The sequence below is a fragment of the Malaya genurostris genome, chromosome 2 (assembly GCF_030247185.1).
Source record: "Malaya genurostris strain Urasoe2022 chromosome 2, Malgen_1.1, whole genome shotgun sequence".
Taxonomy (NCBI): Eukaryota; Metazoa; Arthropoda; class Insecta; order Diptera; family Culicidae; genus Malaya; species Malaya genurostris.
This window is the reverse complement of record NC_080571.1, coordinates 197,435,683-197,458,283: the sequence shown is the minus strand read 5'-3', so window position 1 is coordinate 197,458,283 and position 22,601 is coordinate 197,435,683. Positions and strand designations below refer to the sequence as shown.

The following is a 22,601-nucleotide window of genomic DNA, read 5'->3' as shown; positions in this document are numbered from 1 at the left end:
ATGGTGCACAATAAAACTGGATTATTTATAAATTGGTTGTAGTTTGAATACAACTATGTATATATGCAACGAAAATAGAATGCCTTTTTTATTATATTTACCTTCATTGTCATTTTGTCATAAGTTACCGACTTTTTCTTCTTTTTTATTCCCGGTTGATCTGAGAGATGTGTAGCTCTGACCGGTTTTTGATCATACGGTATTTCAATGCAGAAGAGATCCTTTTTTACAGTTGCCTTTTCTATATTTTCGTCAAAAAATTTACTTGATAAGTAAATGTTATCTACAAACATTTTATGGTCTAGGAACACAATAGTGTCGGACAAATGTCGGCAAACCATATTGAACTTCACTTGTTTTGTACTTGTTGCTCTGCTAAGACCAAAGGAGATGCATCCCGCCTGAATTTCACTTTGTTTAGTAGGAAAAAGTGTTTACTATATAATTTGACGTAAAATACTATGTGCATGAATCTTTGCATTCATAAACAATCTTCATAACCGTGAGCACTCACACATTCAAGTCCTGGTAGAAGTCCGATATATCGACCCTCTCTTTCTCATGTTCATTCATCACAAAGTAAACTAAGATGAAACACACACTCACTTCACAAACAACAGCTGATTTACGTACACTACATCAAGTTGCTGTCAAAAATTCATTCAAGCAAATACGAGGCACGGTTACCTGTTAAGATCATACGATAAAATGAACGGTACTCGTAATTTTCGTAGTATTATTACAAGGCATTATTTCGTCTATTACTGAAATTATTCTCGGGTTAAATTGATTACAACAACTGGTAGTGCAAATTGAAAAAGTGTTATAGTAATACAGCAGCAGTCTCCGGCATGCAACCAGATCACTTCTCTACAGCCATCTCAGCACGGTTCGATAGTGTGAAGAGAAGCAAAACAGCCCGGTTGATCCGTCGGATGGGCTCCTTACGTAGAATCGCCGCTTTATGTAAGTACTAAGAATTAGGTTGGTAATTTGTTGACTTTTGCTACTATTACCCATTAAAAAGTGATAATTGAAAAATAGATTAAAGTTGAAATCTTAGAATGCGCCAAATGAATCATCACATTTATGTAGGAAGATCTTATCAGAAATCAGCCTCATGACTTTCAGTTTTCTATTTTTTAAGCAATCTGCATCAGATAACATGTATTAATCCACGTAAACAAGGCAATAATGGTATGGTTATTGTATGAATACACACAAAGCTTCTTAATTCAAACATATGATTCAACTGCAGAAACTGATTATTTATTACAAGCTAATCAAATCATCGCATGGTCACTGCAAGAAACTGGCCAAAGTTTTTTAACATACTGTTGCATACAATTGATTCTTGGTGTAAATACTAAACTAAACTAATTTAATTTCATTGCATGATCGCCTTTTTGTAATACATGTTATGATTCCATTTCATTTGTGATAACGTAAACTCAAGATTACGAGGTCCAATACAAATCAATAAAAAATTATTTTCCAGTAATCGTGAGCTCAGTAATTGTATACAAGGGACTTCTTGTTAAAAAGGTTACATGGTTACACCACAATACCGAAAGAGAATAAACAAGTTTTGCGCAAGCGATTTTTTGATCCGATTGTTTCAAAAGCGAAATGAAATGTCTTACACTCATTATATATTAGGTTAGTTGTATATTTTAAATTATTTGGAGTAAAAATTTATTCTGTCCGTTTTTTGGGATCAAAAATGCATTTATACCAAAATTAAAAGAATTTAAAGATTAATCAAACTATAGTCAATCGGTAGTTACTACTTTTTCTCACCTCTGTCAATTTTCAAATTCCATCTCGAAAAAATGTCTCGTCATTTGAGGTGATCCAAGTTTCAAGCAAATTTTCGAATTCTGCGAAAGAAGTAAACCGATGACCGACCATATCATGCTGCATCTGTCAGAACAACCAGTAATCAGAAGGAGCAATGTCAGGAGAATACGGCGGGTGCGACAAAATGTTCCACTTCAGCGTTTCCAAATATTTTTTCACGACTTTTGCAACATGAGGCCGAGTGTGGTCATGTAGGAGAATAACATTGTCACGTCTTTGCTTATATTTCGGTCGAATTTCTCGTAATGCACGGCTCAAACGACGCATCAATTGCAGCCTATACCGTTCGCCCGTTATAATATCGCCTAGTTGTATCACCTTTAAAAAAGTCTTTCGGTTTCAGTTCATAAGGCACTCAACTGCCTTACTTTTGAATCATTTCCATGTATTTTAAGTTAACACAAAATTGCTCATATGTAACACAGTGAAAAACAAGGCTTTTCAAAAAAGAACTCGAAACAATATGAACTGAATGTTAATGACATATGTCTAACCTCTTGAAACTATTTACATCAGCTGTTACTGTTCAATATTCATAACAGCCAAAGCCATCTTTTGAAAACGGACTGAACTAATTTGTACTCTCAACGCTTCTACATTCAAATCTCGATTAATTTTTCAAAAGGTCGTATAAGCAAGTGACAGTTTCTCTTTGTTTACTTTCTCTTCTATTAATTACCAAGCGGTTTCCACGTTTATCACTCAACTCTTTGCATGAAATGATACCCGAAACTTTCGACTTTCAAACAGAATAGTGATATCAAAGAAAATCTTTTTAATCACATCACAATAATCGAAAGAAAGAGTGATTAAAGAGAAACTGTCACTTGCTTATACGCCTTTTTGAAAAATTACTCGAGAAATACAAAGAGCTGCGGAATGTGATGTGAGATTACTATTATTCTTCTTCTTCTTCTTCTTTCTGGGTGGCGACACTTCACCTGAGATGACGCTGATTGATGGCACAGCAACGTAGGCTATATTGTCAGTTAATTTTTGTTCATAGTCCAATGGAATTTATTTTCACTGGACTAGAAGCGAAAATCTCGTTGTGTGGCTACGTCGAATCGACAAAGTACGGATGGGTCCCATAAGAACTATGCAAAATTTTAGCTCGATCGGTGTAACTATATTTTCGCGCCCGAGGTTTAAATTTTGTATGGAATTTATTATGGGAAAATGAACTTTTTACAAAAAAATCGGGTGTAGATAAAACTATAGACTTTAAAAATTAGAACATGTGTCGGTTTTCCTTTAATAACATGTTCTAAAAATGTCGGATTGTTTTGCAGTCTTTGAAGGGTTCCTTCCTCGTTAAATTTGTTGTGTTAAATGTGTTGATTTTGAGAATCTATAAGTTGATCTCCAGCCATTTTTTTTAAATAGTTCATTTTCCCATAATAAATCCCATACAAACTTTAAAGCTCGAGCGCATTTTTTTTCGAGTTAAAATTTTGCATAACTCTTATGGGACCCAGAAGGAACATGAAAAGTTTGATGGAGTGAAAGAATAAACCTTTTCAACTTTTTCCCATACAACCTTGTCCCAACCTAGTGGTCACCCGTTGAGAGATTCACCGAAAGTGTGAGATTACTCGATACCATGCATATTTGAAATCGATTTGTTTGAAAACATCGTCATAGTTACGGCGCTTATAGCAACTAGAGTGCTTAAAACCAGAGTGACATCTGAACGATAATATTTGCACTTGCTGCAATTACGGTCTCCACATGCTTCCGAGACGCACCGGAGCACAGTGATGCCACCCCATATAAAAGTTGGCAAAAACCCCAAATATGAGATAAATCCTATCACCTTAACAAACATGCTTCCTCCACTTCAAAGAATATCTTAAGGAGCAAAGGCTCCTAGCATGGGGAGTCATGCCCGTTCCCAAGATTTCGTTTCGGGAGGAACCCAAAGATAAAAAATTGTGTTACTGAAGATTACTTATGTACTTAATTCTCGGTGTGCCTTTTACGGGTGTTTTAACAGACACTTTAAACTTTTCCACTGGAACTGTTATTGTATTACATTTCTTTACGTTTACTGTCTTGTTATTTCTGCAAAACATGTCTTAGACCTTCTAAATAATTATGTATCTGTTTTTGATAACGGGAGGGCCCTGGGTACGTGACTGTGGGGAGTCGAATTTAATTAATTTGATCGAATTAAATGAGAATCGAAACAGATATTGCTTGAATCTAAGAGATTTGCTTAGAGGAGAAAATGACAAACACTGTGTGGTAAACTAAGACGGAGAACAGAATTTCAAGATATATATGAGTTCCATTTTGAAGTTTTGACGACAATTCCAGGTACTTTCACAACTAAAAGTTGAGTACTGTTACGGCAGATGTCTGTTTGTATGGCCATTTATTAACACAACCAATAAATTAAGATAGTTTTGAACTCAAATTAAATGATATTGTCCATGTGTTTTGCATCGTTGCTTTTAATGACGGTTCGAAATTATAAGCGCACATCACCCTTTCATTTGAAATTTGGAAAAATTGGTCTAGCAAACTCCGAGAGCGTCTAGTACACATTTTTGTCACATGCAAACATACCACACACATACATTTACCGATCACAACGAAAGTCGAATGGTATATGACACTGAGACCTCTGGCTCTCGATTTGAAAGATGTTTTTCACAGTTATTGTATAGCCTTTCTATATGAGAATTTTTAATATTTAACAATTGCTCTCGAAACATTTACCGAGAGATAGATTTCAGGCTAATAATATTACATCAATATACAAAAATGATAAAAAAATTTTACCGGTTTCGCGAAGTGTTTTTGGTGTTTTTGAAGCATAGTTATTTGATAAATCGAGAGAGAAGAGAACAGAAAAAGAGCCTCAACTTGCTCGAAAGATTAAAACATTCATAATTAGTATTAGCATACTAGAAAACATTATTGCGATGAAATAATACATATAAGATTCATAATTCATGCAGAAATTTGATCAGAATAATGAAATTGTTCAAATTCTTAAAAACAATTACATTTAAAATTTGATGATAACACCCAACATGATCAACACGTTTAAGTTTAGCGCATATTCAGATTTCTTTGAACGCGCACATTTCTGAACGGAGCTGGTTCACTGTTTTTGTCATCACGGTTAGAGTCCGGCTGATAGAGCGGTCAAAATTTGTCTGCTGATTCATGGGTTACTATAATTGATGCTGCATGGGTGGCTACATGGACACCTGTCAGTGCGGGTGAAAAATCGGCATTTTTTGTCCATTTTATTTTTAAATGCAAACGTTATTTGACACGGCTCAAGATTCCTAAACATCCGTTCTCATCATCGATAATCTCGTTATCGTCGCTATTGTTATTTTTGTTGTCACTGCTGCTGTTGTTATTAATGCTGAAGTTGATTTTAGCGTTGTTGGAATCGATGTTAGTTGTTATACAATTTTATAATAAAAAACTGTTTTCGTGACAAGTTCTAATATAAATCTGGTTTCGTTAGTAGTTAAAATAACATAACTTTCTTACAAGTATAAAAAAGAAAAATATTTTAAATGTGATATATTGTTCGGGATGCCTTGTTTAGTTACGGCTGCAATTTTTATTTGGAGGATGAGAACTGTTCCTCGATAGTCGCATTACTATGTTCGTTTGTTGGCTCAGGGATGCTGGGTTCACTGGTTACCGTTGCTGAACGGTTATCCATGTCCTAGGTTGAAAATGTCTTTTGACATTTTCAGTGCAGGGTTTACCGTAGTGAGTAGGTTGCTCACAAAACTGACATGTAATTAGCTGATTCTCGTAGATAATCAACGATTTACAAGTATGTCGACAGCCCTGTCCAAAAATCATATAAGATGGAATCGGCGTAGCACCCGCACGTCATTTCTCCGCTTTGCGACCTATTTTCTAATGTAATGTATTATTTAATGCTCACTGATATGTAGGCAGTAGTTTGAGAAAAAAATTATTTGTATGAAAAAATGTTATTGCAACCTGAACATTCATTTTATGGTAGAATTTTGAATTCAATGAACTTCATTAATATCAGGTGTACAACTTTTCTTCCGCCGTTTTTTTTCAAAATTAAAAGCTTTATTGCGAAAAAGTGCTTACAGATGTATTATTCAAAGTATTGTCCATCGCTAGCGACAACTTTCTCTCATCTTTCCGGTATTTTTCGGATCTCGGCTCGAAAAAAGGAGTCCTCTTTTGACGCTATCCATGAAGCAATCCATTTTTCCAACTCTTCGAAGGATTGAAAATGTTGATCTGTCAGGCCGTGTGCCATCGAACGGAATAAGTGGAAGTCAGAAGGGGCGACATCTGAGGAATACGGCGGGTGGGGCAAGACTTCCCATTTCAGCGTTTCCAGGTATTTTTTGACCACTTTTGCGATGTGAGGCCGAGCATTGTCGTGTTGGAGAATGACTTTGTCATATCGCTCTTGATATTGTGGCCGCTTTTCTATTAGCGCGCGACTAAGACGCATCAGTTGCGTTTGGTAGCGATCTCTTGTGATGGTTTCTCCTGGTTTTATGAGCTCTTCATCAAGCAATGCTTCTAGTTGTTCATATTTGAAGGTTTCTTCTCTTCCACCACCATGTTTGTCTTCGACATCGAAATCACCATTTTTAAAACGTTGAAACCACTCCCGCCATGTTCTTTTACTCAGAGCAGCATCACCATAAGTTTCTGAGAGCATTCGATGCGCTTCAGCTGAATTTTTTTGCGAATTGTAACAGAAAAGTAAAACTTCCCGCAAATGGCGAGAATTGGGCACATAAACAGACATTTTCGAGCGTGAATAATACGAAAACAAGAACAACTGTCACTGAAACGGCGATGACAATTCGTTAGGCACTATACACACTCACTTTAAAGGCATTATCATCTATGCATTTTAACCAGCCTCAACTGGTACAGCCACCTATCGGAAAACGGCGGAAGCAAAGTTGTACACCTGATACATTATTTAAGCTAGTAAACAATTTTAAAAATAATTACTCGAAAACAAATGTTATGGAAAGATCTACCTAACCAGTTCCTGATTTTCACTAATCTCCAATATGATGCTAGTCATGAGTCAAAATTTCGATTTTTGAGTAACACAATTGGTTAGATGTTCACAGTTCGAAAAAAGCTTGTGATATTACATCTTTTAAGATGCACATAAATCGAGCGTCGTATTTCATACAAATTTATATTCAAGAACACTTAAAATTGTATGATTCGAAAATTACATGGCTTGAAATCGAATGAAATAAAAACAAGAGATCGATACCAACGCCTACTTGAACCGAGAAATATTAGATCACGAAGCATGCCAGTTAGTCGACTGGACCACAGAAGCACATATCTGCTTGATGAATAATTGATACATATAAATCCAAACAGCGGCGCTTGGTAACCGAGTGCAATTTTCAGACTGTAAAACTCTGTATGAATGGAATATTGTGTAATTTGACAAGTTGAATTTTATGAATTACATCGTTTGTAGAATTATGTCACCTGTAAAAATCATAATTTTATTCTGTATTGGTAAAAACCACCCATGGAATCTGTTGCAAACTGATCTAAAATAAGCTTTGGAATTTTGAAACTTCTTAACAGTATGATATTATTACGTCGAATTTTTATTGTGAATTTAAGAATAAAAAACCCTTCTTAATCCACCTAGTGGTGTGATAATGCCTTTCTCTTCTTTCATAACAGTCTCATGAAAATATATTTCATACTTTTATTATATAATTTCGGATACTAATTTTGACACCAATTGATTCAGATTGATTCAAGTAGTTCACAAAAGCATGCTTCAGTGTTTATGTCACACAGTCAGCATCATTTCTCCAAACTAGTGCTTGACATTTGCGTTGCCTATTTGTATGAGAAGAGTTATGCTAACCTAAAAAAACCCTTCTTAGTCCACTTAGTGGAATTTTCATATATCTTGAAAAATCACCATGAAATTTTCGAAATCGAAAAAAAAGTTTTGATGCCAAAAGTCTTAGAATTGCATGAAACGTGACGTAACCGACAAAACCCGTTGTATTTATACGCGCTCAATTTTCTCAGAGATGGCTGAACCGATTTTAACAAACTTATACTCGTTTGAAAGCTACTGTTTTGCCATTGATCAAGTTCAAAGATCAAATGGCTATGACTTTTGGTTCCAGAGATATGATAGTATAAGTAACGTAACCGACAAAACACGTTGATTTTTACCGCTCTTATACATATAAGGGTGCCAATATTTTGGGATCACCTCTAATTTTGTAAAGCGCTAGTGCTCAAAAGTTTAAGCACATCGAAAAATGTTCTCATGCTAAATTTGATCTAAATCGGACATGTGAAGGGGTACTGCCCGGCGGTTAAGGTTTGAAAATTTTCGATCTTGAAAAAGCACCATAGGGGGAAGTACATGAAATTTCCGAAATTGAAAATTTTTTTTTGATGTCAAAAACCTTAAAATTGCATGAAACGTCGAGATTTAGTGTCATCTCGAAAAAATATTTTTTGAAAATATCGACTTTCTGGGACTTTCTAAAAATATCAAGTGCCAGAATGTCGATTTTTTCAAAAAAAAATTTTTTTTGGATAACACTAAATCTCGACGTTTCATGCAATTTTAAGATTTTTGGCATCAAAAAAAATTTTCGATGTCGGAAATTTCATGTACTCCCCCCTATGGTGCTTTTTCAAGATCGAAAATTTTCAAACCTTAATCGCCGGGCAGTACCCCTTCACATGTCCGATTTAGATCAAATTGAGCATGAGAACATTTTTCGATGTGCTTAAACTTTTGAGCACTAGCGCTTTACAAAATTAGAGGTGATCCCAAAATATTGGCACCCTTATATGTATAAGAGCGGTAAAAATCAACGTGTTTTGTCGGTTACGTTACTTATACTATCATATCTCTGGAACCAAAAGTCATAGCCATTTGATCTTTGAACTTGATCAATGGCAAAACAGTAGCTTTCAAACGAGTATAAGTTTGTTAAAATCGGTTCAGCCATCTCTGAGAAAATTGAGCGCGTATAAATACAACGCGTTTTGTCGGTTACGTCACTTATATAATCATATCTCCGGAACCAAAAGTCGCAGCCGTTTGATCTTTGAACTTGATCAATGGCCCAACAGTAGCGTTCAAACGAGTATAAGTTTGTTAAAATCGGTTCAGCCATCTCTGAGAAAATTGAGCGCGTATAAATACAATGCGTTTTGTCGGTTACGTCACTTATACAATCAAAACTCCGGAACCAAAAGTCACAGCCGTTTGATCTTTGAACTTGGTCAATGGCCCAACAGTAATTTCAAAAGAGTATAAGTTTGTTAAAATCGGTTCAGCCATCTCTGAGAAACTTGAGCGCGTATAAATACAACGCATTTTGTCGGTTACGTCACTTATACCATCATATCTCCGAAACAAAAAGTCACAACCGTTTGATCTTTGAACTCGATCAATGGCACAACAGTAGCTTTCAAACGAGTATAAGTTTGTTAAAATCGGTTCAGCCATCTCTGAGAAAATTGAGCGCGTATAAATACAACGCGTTTTGTCGGTTACGTCACTTATACAATCATACCTCCGGAACCAAAAGTCACAGCCGTTTGATCTTTGAACTTGATCAATGGCCCAACAGTAGCTTTCAAACGAGCATAAGTTGGTTAAAATCGGTTCAGCCATCTCTGAGAAAAATGAGCGCGTACAAATATCTTCTAAAAGTGCACACACACACATACACACATACACATACAGACATTTTCCGATCTCGTCGAACTGAGTCGAATGGTATATAACACTATGGGTCTCCGATGCTCCGTTCGAAAGTCGGTTTTTCCAGCAATTCTAATACCTTTCTACAGAGAAAGGCAAAACATTTTATTTCGATAACTCAATATTACCAGAAAGGCCCTATTTATTACTTTACCAAAATTTAAAGAATAGAACTCCAATCGGAAAAATTCAAAAAAGATAAATACTTGTTTAATAACGAAACAGAACTTTGTTATGATTACTCCAATTTTTATTCCAATGCATTGAGCAGAGATGGCAAATTTTTCTCAATCCTACAGGATAATGTTTAGGTTGTATCGAAAAGCTGAGAAGATTATAGACCCAGTTTCCGTACTATTTCGAATGTTTTATTTCGAATGTTTTTTTTTCGTTTCGCTGTCGTACAAAATAGGAATCGGTATAATCCTGGCAGGTGCGTTCTCGTCGGCATCAAGATTAGTTTACATTTTTCTTTCTAAGCAAGTGTACATCATAGAAAATAGGCAGAATTAGGTCGGAATGGAATCCTTCGATTTCTTTGTTTTCTTTAAGTCTTTTACGCTGGCTCAACTAAGAGTCAGGCTCGACAGGATCGTGGGAGTTCTTGGGATAGTATCGGAATGCTAGATCAATTAAGAAGAAACAGAAAAGAACAGTTTATTGATGATATAACGCTACACAAAAAAAACTGTCTTATTGAGCTGGAGATTACAGCCAAAATACAGTTCCGTTCGTTTTCTAAAAAAGCAGTGAAATTGAAAAAAAAATGTTTTTAACTGAAAGTCCTGATGATCATTATTTCTTGTTTTTTCTCGAAAGGACTTTATAACATTTATTATCATTAATGTGCTTGTCGAAACGAGAAAATTTGATTAGCATAGACGAAACTGAACGAGACAATTCTCGTCGGACATTTCCAATATAACGCACAATAGAAGTTAAGGTACAGTGATTTAAATATCGAAGTTATTGAAAACCAGTTGAATTGAACGAGTGAAATCTGCCGATCTATTGATACGATCCGAATCTTCCTTTCGAGCACACAAGTTTATGAATGAAGCTATTGTTTCCTTATGAGTTGAGATGAAAGAAGAAGTCGCAGTGAATCATTTTTCATGTGAGTGAACAGCAAATAATACATCATTATCTAATCGGGCAGGATTCATTCGTACCACCCGGTCATTCATAACAAAAGGACAAATAAAACATCGTAGAACGAAACGAAGCCAACTGTAACAGGAACGTTTCAGTACAAATTTGGACTACGGTGCAGTCAGTCGCATGAAAGCTGCTTATATAGCGTGGAAGGACAGTTTGAGATACTCGTTTTTCATATCAGTACATCGCGGTTGAATCACCGGCATACGTGTTTATTCAGTTTATTTAAACTAAAAGTGCTTTATTCATCAACCCTACTAGTTGCAAACCTCAATTTTTATTAACTAAATCTTTTTAATGTTAACATAAGTGTTGAGTGTAGTGCTGTTAAAACATAAATTCCGCCCGTTCAACGATGTCAGACATTGAATCGTTGGGTCGATTAGATAGAATAAGGCCAAAATTTACTGCTCCAGCCGTGTTTGATTTGACTGTCGCGTCCTTAGGTAATACTGTCAACACTAATCAGTGTGTCATATACGAATCTCATTCCAGTGATCTTGCAACGTGTATTATTGCCGAACCAGTGATAATTAAGATACGGTAACCCTTATCGCTAAAAACAGTATTCCGGTTATAAAGGGACTCTATTTATGAGAAAACATCAAAACAGAGAATAAAACATTTTTGAAGCGCATTTTTTTTAAATTTTTATACGCTTTCTTAAGATATGCTTGACAAAATCGGAAAGCGTTTCAAATCAAATTCACAAATGTCTATGGTTCTCGACAGTCACGTACCCAGAGGGGGGGCCCAAGGGGCCCGGGCCCCTCCCGAAATCAAAAATAGATATATAATTATTTAGAAGGTCTCAGACAATAATGGAATACAATAACAGTTCCAGTGGAAAAGTTTAAATTGTATATTAAAAACACTCGTAAAAGGCATACCGAGAATTAGCTACATAAGCAATCTTCAGTAACATTATTTTTTTTATCTATGGGCCCCTCCCGAAACGAAATTCTGGGTACGGGCCTGGTTCTCGAGTTATCATCTACAATAAGGTTTCTTTTTATCAACAAATCGTTGGCTGAGAAAACCACATGTTTTCTAATAAAACTCAAAATCAGTCGTTAAACCCAATCTTAAAAATAAACATTGGAAATTCGAAGCATACTGAAGTCTTTTGTTATGTGGGTTTCTATTCGAATTTTTTTAAGTTATTCGATTTTTAATGTGAATTTTCTAAGTTATGCGGTTTCCTAATACCAATTTCCAAAGTTACTTAATTTTTTTTATGCGGCACATATTAACCGCATGGAAAAATCAGTGAACTCCCTCGAAAAGTTTTGGAAAATTTAGATTCAAATAAACAAAAGTGTTTTGCATTAACAATACGCTGACAAGTATAAAATAATACCTAATTATCCCTAAGTCTTCAGCTAATCAAAAGCTCGGAGAAATAAATTAGAGGGTTGTATTCAAGACACGACCGAGCACAATAACATTAAAAATGGAACGTTTCTTGGATCTTCATAATAAATACAAAAATAAAGATGATAATAATGATGATACACTAAACTAAAAACTTATTCAATTGACTAATTAAAAAACTTGCTCTTAAACTAGAGCAACTTAGATCGTTAGCTAATGATAAAATTTACAATTAGATTCTTTCTTGACAATTGATTCTATTCAATTTTGATCCCTTTCCACAAATTTTTACATTGTTAAGTTTTTGAATAACGTCCTTCAACTAGAACTCAATTATGATGAATTCAAAGTTACTTGAAAGCTCAATTTTAGATACAAACAACCTAAAGATTTAAACCTGAATAAATAAAACTATTTTATTTTATAATAATTTTCGAGAAACGTACAAACTTATTAATTTTATAAACAGTTAATCGATCCAAGAGAATGTTGTACCAGTAATCTCAGTAATGGTGTAATTTTATTAATTCTTCAAAATCGTCGATAATCTTCGGAAAGTGTCAGTAAATAATATGGCTACAATACGAGGAAGAAAACTTGTGAAACAATCCGCATAAAATATTTAGTTACTTACATTGATTTTCGCTATGACATATTAGGAATATACGGAATGGATACGCAACAAAATGCCGAAATTTTGTTCATATTGTAACTTAATGTTATTAACACATGAATGAACATGGTCATAGTTACAACGCTTGTAGCCATCAGACGCTTATTGTTTTGAAGCAAATAATAATTGTACTGAAACTGGAGGTTAACCAAATTCTACGAGGGTTCCTATTCCAACGATACATGTAAAATCGCTTTTAGATAAGTTTCAGATTTTAATTTTGAATCTTTTGAAGCGTTTAATTCCTGTTGGGACAACAACTAGTTCAGTCACATTGGGCCGTATGAATAAAATGTAGTAAAGTCTGTTGTTTGTAGTATCTTCTTAAAAATATGGTCCACAGAGTAAAACACGTTTGGTATGAATAAAAAAAAAAATTCGAACATGTAGTTAATGCTACCTTCGAATTTGAGCATTTTTTATATGCCGTATCGACTCGGAGCAGGAAAAGCTGGAATAAGTATGCACAAAGCAAGAAACGTACTTACATCTGTAATAATGCCATTTTTTTAATTTCTGTGCTTCACTTTATCAGCAAACACACGAGTAGCAACCTCTAGAGCTACCTACCGAAAACTTGTAGTAAATACTACAGTTTGTAGCATGTTTTGACAGGAACGTGATCCACACGTAGCATTTACCGACGACACGACCTGCCACTCGTCTATCGAAACTGTATCGCAAATTTAACTACCCCTCAGTAACTGGTAATGTCAAAACGAAAATGCCTGAAAAACTATTGAAACTGGCAACACAAGTTGATAGACTATTGATTTTAAATAACAGTTACCATAACCTTGGTTACTGCATATTGGAGACTTGGGAAATGTAAACAAAACAAACTGCCTCGAGTGGAATTATTATTTATTTTAATCGGATAGAGGTCTTCGTTAAGGCTTGCTGGTGCTCGAACATATTAAAAATGACTTCCAGACAATTCAATATTCATGGATGTTTGTTAAATAGTTCAACGTAACCCTTACTCAGATCTATAACGACTATCTGCTATGTAAATGAGTTTTTAAATGGTGTTAAGTTTTGCAGTCATTCAATCCGTCATTGCGAAACTTTTTATTAGTCCTATCATCAGAATTTGGTATTGAAAGCATATTTGTTATTCTCTAGTGATTTGAGCTCTTCGCAAAGTGCGTGTATACTTTGATGAATATGAAAGGAACTTGAACAGCACGGGAATCAAATTTCTCAATATATTAGATCTGATCGAAATTATAGGTTTTGAAGTGCACATCGAAAGCCAACAGTGCGAACAGGTCTCCTTCAAATAATTTGATTATTTGTGTCTCAAACAGAAACCAGATTGTAACTACGGTCTACCGTAAGGCTGCTGGAACTTGTCGAAGTAGTCGAATGTAAAGAGTGTCGGATACAATTTAACAATGAAGTCTCATTTTCATTTCGTGAAGACTGGTACTAACTTCCGGGTTGGTTGACAGTATGTTAAGCAAAAGTGATGTGTTTAGGAAACTCGACTGGTAATTTCTAAAAAGAAAGACCATCATCATGGATGAGTTAGATGACTACACTGAAGATAGAGCTAATGGGTAGTTGTGGATGATATAGGATGACGCATCTCTGTCGCAACACTACTTCTAGTACCAGATTTAGTTATTGTACTATTGTGGTCGGTGTAAATCTAAAAAGAACGTTGAAACAAAATTTAAATTTATATAAACGTTTCACAACTTTCTCAAATGATTTGTTTATTTATTATATAGCTCCTTGGTAACTAGTTCATAGCAACTTAAACAGTGTTGCTCAAGAAGTTTATTTTCATGATTATCGAGGGGTCGCTATATTTATGTTAACTGGCGGTAAATCACTCACGAACACTTTTTGTTCAGATATTTCTTCGGAGTGCCTGGTCGTGTCGTCGGCATTTACTACCGAAATTCAAGCATGCTACGTTTTATTCATACGGTCCATTGTCACGTTTTGTTCGTATCGGAATGGAGATTTGAGCAAATACAAATTATAGGGTAACAGAGGTATTTTGGCCCACTTTAGGATTGATTTTATTTTGGCCCACTTTGTAAAAATATCCACCAAATGTTGTGATATCTTTGAAAAACCCTTCCGCAATAGGTAATTTAATATGATAGGCATCAAATTGATGCAACATGGGTTACTTAACATGGATAAAATCCGATAAAATCGATAAAGTTTGTTAGGTGGGCCAAAATATATGAAGTGGCCAAAATACCTCTGTTACCCTAATACGGAGTACTCCGACAGATTTTCAAGGACACGTTTTGCATCGTGCGGTACACTGTCATGATACACTGTCAGAGTGACAATGTGCTTTAACGGATTTTCTATAAAACTAGCAACGCTGAAGGGTAAGAACAAGATCACCATAGTTACTGTTTATTATAGTGAAAAATACGAAAACAAATTCACAAGCGAAGTCGGAAGAGCAGGACGAGACGGTGATATTGACGACGATCACGATGGCTCATCAAACTGGAAGATGTTTTGAAGGTACTGACTCGACGACTCAGAAAATTCATTTCATTATGCTTTTGTGCTAACGGCAAGACCTGTGTGTATCTATATTTTGTAGGTGATCGAAACTATGGGCAAGAAAAATGAAAATGAACTACAGGATAAAGCAACTGATTTAAGTCTTTCTCCTGGCGATGGTCAAACAAGTAAAAGAAATGATACGAAGGTCGGTTCATTAAGTCAGTACATTTTTTAAAGTGATTTGTAAAGCTACAGACTCAAAATACATTCCATCAACTGAATATTTACCATTTATTTACAATGCTAACCGAAAGCTTTGCTCAGCTGCATAGCATAATCTGACGTTTCTAAAATTGAAAATGTTCTGTTTAACAGCTTGATGAATCAATTCTTGATATTCACCAAAACGCTGTTGATAGGAAAAAGTAACAAAAGCCTACGAAAAATAAATTGTATCAATAAGCATAGCAGATGAGTCTGAGATGAGCCATGTATGTAGGTAATGCCGCCAATGTAAATTGCAAATGTTGTCTCACTATGCGGAAGCGATCAATTGATCTTCTAGGGTTGCGTTTCATAGTATTGTAACATAGAGATTACGTTTACGATGACATCTTCGTATAACGTGAAAATGTACGGAATGGGATAGGATTTTGTAATCTTCGAGTTTTGAAAAATAAAGAACAGCAACGATAAACATAAACAAACAAGTTTGTTTTGCACCGTAGCAACTAGCATAAAGCGTTGCCAGAAACGATGTCTTTCCACATTTTCAAACTATCTCAACGAAAGGGAGATATTTGCTAGGCTTACTTGTTCATGCTGTGAACCAAACATTGGCGATTCGTTTGCAATGGTATGCAATTGAAATATTCAAATGACGTTTTCTCATAAGTTTAAGTTAAATGTTTCCGAATCGATTGATTGTTGAATTATATAAATCCATCAACAAATGACTGAGTTGTAAGCGTTCAAAATTATGACAGAAAAATGTTACGCGATTAGTTTTGCATGTTTTAAATTGACACCCAGCCTCAAGCGAACACGGTGTTGCGCAAACAACAGGAAAATTTCACCAACACATAATGCAAAAGCGACAATCCAGCTAGTGAACGCATATACAATCCAGTTATCAGCTCACTGGACGAGCGACTTGTTTCATTCATAGTCAAGCATCAACTGAAATCAAGAAACCATTTTTTCAATAGTATGTTATTGAAATACTGAAACGACGTTGCCATATATGTTTAAGTTAAAAGTTTCCGAATCGATTGGTTGTTAAATTATATCAACCCATCTACAAATGACTGAATTATTAACGTTCAAAATTATGACGAAAAAGGGTTACGCGGCTATTTTTAAAACTTTTAATTGACACCCGGCCCCGTATAGCGAAGAGTAAGGCATTTTTAATGCCAAAAAGGACTGATTTGATTTAAGCAGTTTTCGAAGTTTAAGATTAAAATTCTAAACCGCCCGCTTTTCAAGCTTCAAGCTCCACATTTGAAAGTTCGCGCGTCGCAAACGAAAGCGAGAAAATTCACGCGGAGCATGTTCAGTATTTTAAGTTCTCAAAACTTCCGCGTGTACCTTTAAGCAGCAAGAAAGTGGATGTTTTAAGTAAATGTGGAACTTCTGGTTGCTTGGATCTAATATATTTTGGTACGGTGTACATATTCCTGAATGTAAGCAAAACGAAGCACATTGGGCCGTATGAATAAAATGTAGTAAAGTCTGTTGTTTGTAGTATCTTCTCAAAAACAAAGTCCACAGAGTATAACGCGGTTTGGTATGAATAAAAAACAAATTCGAACATGTAGTTAATGCTACTTCCGAATTTCAGCATTTATTACATACCGTATTAACACAGAGTCAGAAAAGCTGGCATAAGCACTCACAAAGAAAGAAACGTACTTACATCTGCAGAAATGCCACTTTGTTCATTTCTGTACTTCACTTTATCAGCAAACACACGAGTAGCAACCTTTAGAGCTACCTACCTTGTAGTAAATACAACAGTTTGTAGCATGTTCGAAAGTTGTGTAGCAAAGTCTCTTCTTTTGACAGGAACGTGATCCACATGTAGCATTTACTACCGAAATTCAAGCATGCTACGTTTTATTCATACGGCCCATTGGCCCGTATGAATAAAATGTAGTACTGTCTGTTGTTTGTACACGGAACCACCTGCGATCCCATTTCAACCAGAATATTAGTTGATTTTCTGAATTCGATTGGTTAAAATTTGGTACAACTAATCGATTGTTGTTTTAACTAAACTGTCATTTTTGTTTTTCGATTAGCAGTAACGATGGTTGAAACAACTAATTCAAGTGTTTGAAAAAAAATGCTGTCAATTAGTGAGGACACATACCTTTCAATTTCAACAAATGTTTTAGTTGAAATAACTGGTGTTGTTATTGAAACAAATTTCTGTTAGATGAAAAATAAATCGGTTTTATTTGTTTGTTTGTTTTGAGATCAGTAAAGATCTAAATTCTAAAAAAATACTTCTGATTCGATCGGAAATGATTGACGTAGAAAAACGTTTTTAATCAGCAAAAGTGCCCGGAGGGGCGAGTAAATTAGCGAAATTATTAAATTTACCTAAAATGATGCCTTCAAACGGTTGAACTAAAGTTATGCACTGATAATTTTAGTAAATTTATATGAGCTTGGGTGCATCAACCGCTGGGAATTGGAATTTTGCGACGGTAATTCAAACGCGCCATTCAATCGCAGCGCGTTCTGTGCGTTTGAAACCCTTCGCTCCTGTTACTTTTATGATTTAAATTCATGTTAAAAAGCGTTTTATTGCTAATGCATGAACATCATCATCGGTATCAAACAGCTGGAAGTAAAACAGTCTGCTGGAAGTAAATAATGATCGAATTTGAAGCATAAAATTTTTGCGCATACCTGAAAGATTACGAGATGATCATTCATAAAAATTTCTAATTTGTCACCAAATCTTTTTCATCTCAAACAAGGTTAACTTTATCACAACACCGCTGTTAGATAAACACTTGTTATCATAAAATTCTCAAATCGAATGAACACAATTTCACCAAACGCTTTAACCATCGATGTTGTTTTCATTGACATTTTGAAGATTTCAACTAAAAAAGTTGTTGATTTTGCATTGCGATTATTGTTTTGCTTTCAACTGTCTCCGGTATTTGACAGCATTCAAAACAACATATTTTTCTACTATTTGAATATATGCAAATCAAAAACCATTTTTGTTGAATCAAAAAGAAATTAGTTAAATCAACTATCGCAAAAATCAAAAACTGCGATATCGCAATTTTATGATCGAAGGGTTCTCCGTGTAGTATCTTCTCAAAAACAAAGTCCACAGAGTATAACGCGGTTTGGTATGAATAAAAAACAAGTTCGAACATGTAGTTAATGCTACTTCCGAATTTAAGCATTTACTGCATACCGTATCGACACAGAGCCGGAAAAGCTGACATAAGCATGCAAAAGGCAAGAAACGTCATTACATCTGTAAAAATGCCACTTTTTAATTTCTGTACTTCGCTTTATCAGCAAACACACGAGTAGCAACCTCTAGAGCTACCTACCGAAAACTTTTAGTAAATACTACAGTTTGTAGCATGTTTTAACAGGAACGTGATCCACACGTAGCATTTACTACCGAAATTCAAGCATGCTACGTTTTATTCATACGGCCCATTGTGTCTCATTCTTTAACATATTAGGTAGTATTATATACCTTATGATCAAAAAAGAACCAAAATTTTCATTTTAAAATTGTCCAATCGGTAAACTTTTATTCTCTCAACGTTGGCAACACTTTCATACACATTCTGTCAAATTTTGACGCATATCGTACGATTAGTTTTTGTTTGGCGTCTATACAAAGAAGTTGAAAAATTTTCGTGTGACGATTTTTATAATGGATGAAAATTTAGAACAACGGCTCGCCTTCGAAGCGCCATTCGGTCGATTGTTGTGCGGTTTCGACGACATATTCATAGATCCACACCTCATCACCAGTTATGATGCATTCGATGAATGTGGGGTCACTATCTGCGTTGGAAACCATCTTGTTGGCCACATCAACACGACGCTGTTTTTGAATGTAATTCAGATTTTTTGGCACCAGCCGAGAAGCGACGCGTTTCAAACCCAAAACATCAGTTAAAATGTGTTCGGCTGATCCATAAGAGATGCCCAACAACAAAGCAATCTCTCTAATCGGTACAGAACGATTTTGCAACACGATTCGCTTCGCCGATTCAATGTTTTCTTCAGTAACAGATGTTGTTGGGCGGCCAGGAATCTCATCATGTTCCAAGCTTGTACGACCACCTTTGAAGCGTTTATACCACTCGTATGCATGTGTTTTTCCTAGACACGATTCATTAAAGGCCTTTTCTAACATTTTCAACGTTTCGGAACACTTAAATCCATTTGCAACACAAAATTTGATGCACGCACGTTGTTCTAAATTTTCATCCATTATAAAAATCGCCACACAAAAATTTTTCAACTTCTTTCTATAGACGCCAAACAAAAACTAATCGTACGATACGATATAAAAGAGTTGCCAACGTTGAGAGAATAAAAGTTTACCGATTGGACAAGCGCGGGAATTTTAAAATGAAAATTCCGGTTCTTTTTTTATCATAAGGTACTTCATTCAGAACCAAATACAACCTTCCTGTGTTCGATTTCAAATTGAATTGTCAGAGAAACGATTGACATTGAGATCATATCATTTTTTTAATCAAAATAGTATATTTTCCTACTTTAATATTTATGTCCGAGATTAGATTGATTTTCACATTGATATTTCTTTCGAGAAAGAGAAACTGAGATACATGAACAACCGACAAAGATAGAAAATTTGAACATCTCTAAAATCGATGACCACGTGATCGGGTGAAAAATCATGCATCCGGTTTGGTGACTCATTGACACCTTCCATAGAATTGGAATTATTAAAACTTTCGAAAAAAAAACATAATTTTCTTCAATTTTTTCAGTTATAACTTTTATCACAGTTAGTGAACTTGGTTGGCTACCACAATTAGTAAAACGAGGATACTATTGTGATGATCGAACGATCCAACGACCCTACACTGGAGACACAGTATCGTCATGCATGATCGTTATTAGTGGATTCGTGCCTTTATTTTTGGTGAGTGTTTGAATTATTGAACATAAGCGAGAGGTAAACGCGAGAGGAACTCTCTTAATTAGAGACTCGTCTTATGCAACACTTAATCGCTCAAACCAAATTGAATATTTCTAATAGATTTTAGAACAATTTTCCTATCATTATTCACTTTGATAATATGGATATAACATGATTTGAAAAAGAGATTTAAAAAGACCTAGACATCATTGCTAAGTACATTATCCTAATGAGCAATAGCTGGTATTACATTTCAATACGGAACTTGACCTATTGTTTTGACATACTTCGCATTTAATAGGTATAGGTGTAATAATTATATTGAAAAAATAATACGTATCGCTTTTATCTATCACTCACTGATTTTCTCGGACCGACTGTTTCATTCAAGATTTTTCCTTAATATATCAGATTGTTCTGTTAGATTAAATTTTAGTTCGTAAAACAACACTTTATCGTTCTCTGATGAAGAGAGAATTATGTAATTTCTGACGTAGAACTACATCTTTCTTTACTATACCTGAACATCAATTCATAAATTCCACAAATTGATTTCTCAATCATTTTTCCCTTCTTCGACAGTAAAGTAAGTGTTATACTTATCAAATGTTGTAAGATAGTTATCAATATTACCTTTATTACGTGGAAAAATATGTCTGAACACAACACAAAAAGATTACCCGAATCTATAGATACACCCTCTTGAACATTTGCTAGCACCATTTGACATTTTACTGATGTTTCGGAACAATTAGAAACTGCATTTCCATGGTGAATGATAAACTTTTCTTTCCATTATGTAGATATGGCTGACGGAAGCCATATTTTACTCTCCGTCTATTATCGAATATACTAAACCTGATGTCCAAGTCTCACGATGCTCACAGTCGTTCCTCGAAGCCTGGCACTGGGGTAGAAAATATGCCAGAGGATTAATCTTCAAGCTACTCCTCGTTGATGCACTGAAGGTTATCAAAATAATGCTGTAAGGGTGTATTGAGTTTCAATATTGAAATTATTTTTTTAGATCTTCTCTGGTGAACACAGACCGCACTTTCTGGACACATGTAAACCGGATGTGCTATGTGAAGGGAGTGAGTAAGTAAAATATATATTTGATAATGATCTTAAATACATCGATATTCAATTACCAAATTCATTTCGATTATTCCAGATTCGTTTCCATGTTCACCTGTACCAATAATGAGTCGCAGTATTTCATTCGAGATGCAAGCAAATCTTTTCCATCCGGCCACTCATCCATGAGTGTGTACGAAATGATATTCATGGTTTGGTATCTGCAACGACGAGTGCCCCAGTTGCGTTCGTACCTAGCGCTTCCACTTTGCCAGTCCGTGTTGGTCTTATGGGGTATATTTTGCCCATTATCCCGAATAATTGACAATCGACACCATTGGTGGGATGTGCTAGCCGGTTCAATAATTGGAGTGATAGTTGCTGGATTCACGGTAAGAAATATTCAATCAGTACATGAAACTTCAAGAAAGTGTCTATTATTTTACTCGATTTTATTGTTTACAGTGCATCCTTGATTGTAATAATTTCAAAAGGAATAAATCAAATCTAAATGCCACGGCATTTAGGGAACATGATATTAATCTAATATCTAACAGGCCCAAGTACAGGGAGGATAACAATCTTAATAACATTGTCAATTCGTCGTAAGCACTAGATAGCCATGTGAACGTATTTAAACCATAGTAGCAGCATCAGTATTTTTGCAGCAATATGTATGTTGTTTTAGTTTTAAAACAACAAAGACTTTATTCCCATTGACTTGTATATACTTATGAGTAGCACATTTTTAAATAGGTTTACTTAAGAATCGACAAATTGTGATAATGTAATGTTAACCAACGATGATTTCCAATCCACATGTGTAAAAAAAAGTACAACGCTCTCGTGTATCAGTCCCACTCTAATGAGCAAATACAAGTACCACTAAACCAGAATGAAATAAATAGATGGCATATCACTGCCGCGTAACTTGTGTAATGCAACACCAGCGTTTATTATTCAATTTCTTGTTATTTGCTCTTGTCCGTGCACAAAAGATGATAACTAAGGTGACTCAACTTTCGAAGGCGCTCTAAAAA

At 35.2% G+C, this 22,601-nt stretch overlaps 2 protein-coding genes across 3 annotated transcripts in view; one reads left to right on the top strand and one right to left on the bottom strand.

The window, feature by feature from the left end:
- LOC131426923 (peroxisomal multifunctional enzyme type 2-like) overlaps positions 1 to 22,601 on the bottom strand; it is a 49,260-nt gene that overhangs the window by 209 nt on the left and 26,450 nt on the right. The gene's annotated exons all lie outside the window — the stretch shown is intronic.
- LOC131426926 (phospholipid phosphatase 1-like) lies at positions 672 to 22,505 on the top strand. Of its 2 annotated transcripts, none has more exons than XM_058589707.1 (6): positions 672 to 966; positions 20,333 to 20,487; positions 21,288 to 21,452; positions 21,512 to 21,582; positions 21,659 to 21,953; positions 22,027 to 22,505. In XM_058589707.1, exons 1-6 carry the CDS (start codon positions 852 to 854, stop codon positions 22,168 to 22,170), a joined length of 945 nt encoding a protein of 314 aa, XP_058445690.1. In that variant the 5' UTR covers positions 672 to 851; the 3' UTR covers positions 22,171 to 22,505. The 2 variants fall into 2 exon arrangements, with proteins under 2 accessions (XP_058445690.1, XP_058445692.1); XM_058589709.1 differs by lacking the exon at positions 672 to 966 and adding an exon at positions 10,865 to 11,232.

Excerpts from the sequence above, each read along its gene's own strand:
- LOC131426926 (XM_058589707.1), top strand. The coding sequence starts at position 852 with ATGCAACCAGATCACTTCTCTACAGCCATCTCAGCACGGTTCGATAGT. Across the intron at positions 20,488-21,287 it reads GATTCGTGCCTTTATTTTTG|ATATGGCTGACGGAAGCCAT; the intron begins GTGAGTGTTTGA and ends TCCATTATGTAG. Across the intron at positions 21,954-22,026 it reads TGATAGTTGCTGGATTCACG|TGCATCCTTGATTGTAATAA; the intron begins GTAAGAAATATT and ends TATTGTTTACAG.